At 48.0% G+C, this 2,309-nt stretch overlaps 1 protein-coding gene across 1 annotated transcript; it reads left to right on the forward strand.

The window, feature by feature from the left end:
- The first annotated feature begins 242 nt into the window (after positions 1-242).
- Positions 243-2,070, forward strand: LOC131499349 (histone deacetylase 3-like). The gene has a single exon (XM_058707298.1). The coding sequence runs from the start codon at positions 272-274 to the stop codon at positions 1,490-1,492; it is 1,221 nt and encodes a 406-aa protein (XP_058563281.1). The 5' UTR covers positions 243-271; the 3' UTR covers positions 1,493-2,070.
- The last annotated feature ends 239 nt before the right edge of the window (positions 2,071-2,309 follow it).

Genomic DNA, 2,309 nt, shown 5'->3' on the forward strand with positions numbered 1-2,309 from the left:
CTAGAGTGTGTTACGCTAAGCTAAATAATTTAGTCAGAGAAAGACAAATACCAAATGATTTCACTCATGTGGATTTTAAGATACAAAACAGATGAACATATGGGAAGGAGGGGGAGGAAAGAGAGGAAAACAAACCCTAAGAGGCTCTTAAAGATAGAGAACAAACTGAGAGTTGATGGAGGGAGGTGGGTGTGGGATGGGCTAGATGAGTGATGGTCATTAAGGAGGACACTTGTGGGGTGGGGCAGGCAGCCGGGCGGGCGGCGGAGGCATGGGGCCTGGTCCTGCCGGCACCATGGCCAAGACCGTGGCCTATTTCTACGACCCTGACATGGGCAACTTCCACTACGGGGCAGGGCACCCTATGAAGCCCCATCGCTTGGCATTGACCCATAGTCTGGTCCTGCACTACGGTCTCTATAAGAAGATGATCGTCTTCAAGCCGTACCAGGCCTCCCAGCATGACATGTGCCGCTTTCACTCTGAGGACTACATCGACTTCTTGCAGAGAGTCAGCCCCACCAATATGCAAGGCTTCACCAAGAGCCTTAATGCCTTCAACGTGGGCGATGACTGCCCAGTGTTTCCCGGGCTCTTTGAGTTCTGTTCCCGTTACACAGGCGCATCTCTGCAAGGAGCAACCCAGCTGAACAACAAGATCTGTGATATTGCCATTAACTGGGCTGGTGGTCTGCACCATGCCAAGAAATTTGAGGCCTCTGGCTTCTGCTATGTCAGTGACATTGTGATTGGCATCCTGGAGCTGCTCAAGTACCACCCTCGGGTGCTCTACATTGATACTGACATCCACCACGGTGATGGAGTTCAGGAAGCCTTCTACCTCACTGACCGGGTCATGACAGTCTCCTTCCACAAACATGGAAACTACGTCTTTCCTGGCACAGGTGACATGTATGAAGTTGGAGCAGAGAGTGGCCGCTACTACTGTCTAAATGTGCCCTTGCGGGATGGCATTGATGACCAGAGTTACAAGCACCTTTTCCAGCCAGTTATCAACCAGGTAGTGGACTTCTACCAACCCACGTGCATTGTGCTCCAGTGTGGAGCTGACTCTCTGGGCTGTGATCGTCTAGGCTGCTTCAACCTCAGCATTCGAGGACATGGGACATATGAAACATCGCTGCTGGTAGAAGAGGCCATTAGTGAGGAGCTTCCCTATAGTGAATACTTCGAGTACTTTGCCCCGGACTTCACACTCCATCCAGATGTCAGCACCCGCATCGAGAATCAGAACTCAAGCCAGTACCTGGACCAGATCTGCCAGACAATCTTTGAAAACTTGAAGATGCTGAACCATGCACCTAGCGTCCAGATTCATGATGTGCCTGCAGACCTCCTGACCTATGACAGGACTGATGAGGCTGATGCAGAGGAGAGGGGTCCTGAAGAGAACTATAGCAGGCCAGAGGCACCCAATGAGTTCTATGATGGAGACCATGACAATGACAAGGAAAGCGACGTGGAGATTTAAGAGCAGCTGGGCTTGCTCTATCCCAAGGAATTCCTTTTTACCTCTTGTTTGGGCAGGAGGGAAAAGATGTGGCGCCCACAGCCCTGGATGGTCACTTTCAGGGCTTTACCAGTGCTGGAGGAGGGTTTGGAGACCACACCTGGTTTTTGAACCAACTATCCCCTTTACTGTATTTCCCAAGGCCTGACAATGGTACTTATTAGGGATTGGATGGGGACAAGGATAACTTCCCCTAGGACATCTTGGGCAATGGGCCCTAGATGCTGTTCCCAGCTACTTTGGCCCCCTTATTCCTTTCCTGCTTCCCTCCAACCCAGAGACTTACAGGGACAAAGATGTTAGACGGGAGTAAAGTTGCCTCTGACTTTCTCCTTTCTTGGTTTCCCCTACAGCAAGCCTCGTTTTCAGTGCAGGTGAAGAGTGAGGGATTTTAGGGGTTTCTGGCTCTCTAACATCTTAACCCCAGATGATGGGAAATACGGTTTTGAGTCCAGGGAGGATGTAAAAATGTCTCTTTCTAACTTTTGGCTTTATGTCCATTTTACCACTGTTTTTATCCAATAAACCAAGTTGGTATTTTTTGTAAAAAAAAAAAAAAAAAAAAAAAAAAGGAGGACACTTGTTATGATGAGCACTGGTTGTTGTATGTAAGTGGTGAATCACTGAATTCTGTTCCTGAAACCAATATTGTGTTGTATGTTAACTAACTGGAATTTAAATAAAAACTTGAAAAGGGGGAAAAAAAGGTAGGAAGAGTAGGCTATAGGTTTTTTTCTGAATTTTTGAAGCTGTGATTGTAAATTGTGTGAACTTTGCT

The sequence above is a fragment of the Neofelis nebulosa genome, chromosome 17, assembly GCF_028018385.1.
Source record: "Neofelis nebulosa isolate mNeoNeb1 chromosome 17, mNeoNeb1.pri, whole genome shotgun sequence".
In the NCBI taxonomy this organism is placed as follows: domain Eukaryota; kingdom Metazoa; phylum Chordata; class Mammalia; order Carnivora; family Felidae; genus Neofelis; species Neofelis nebulosa.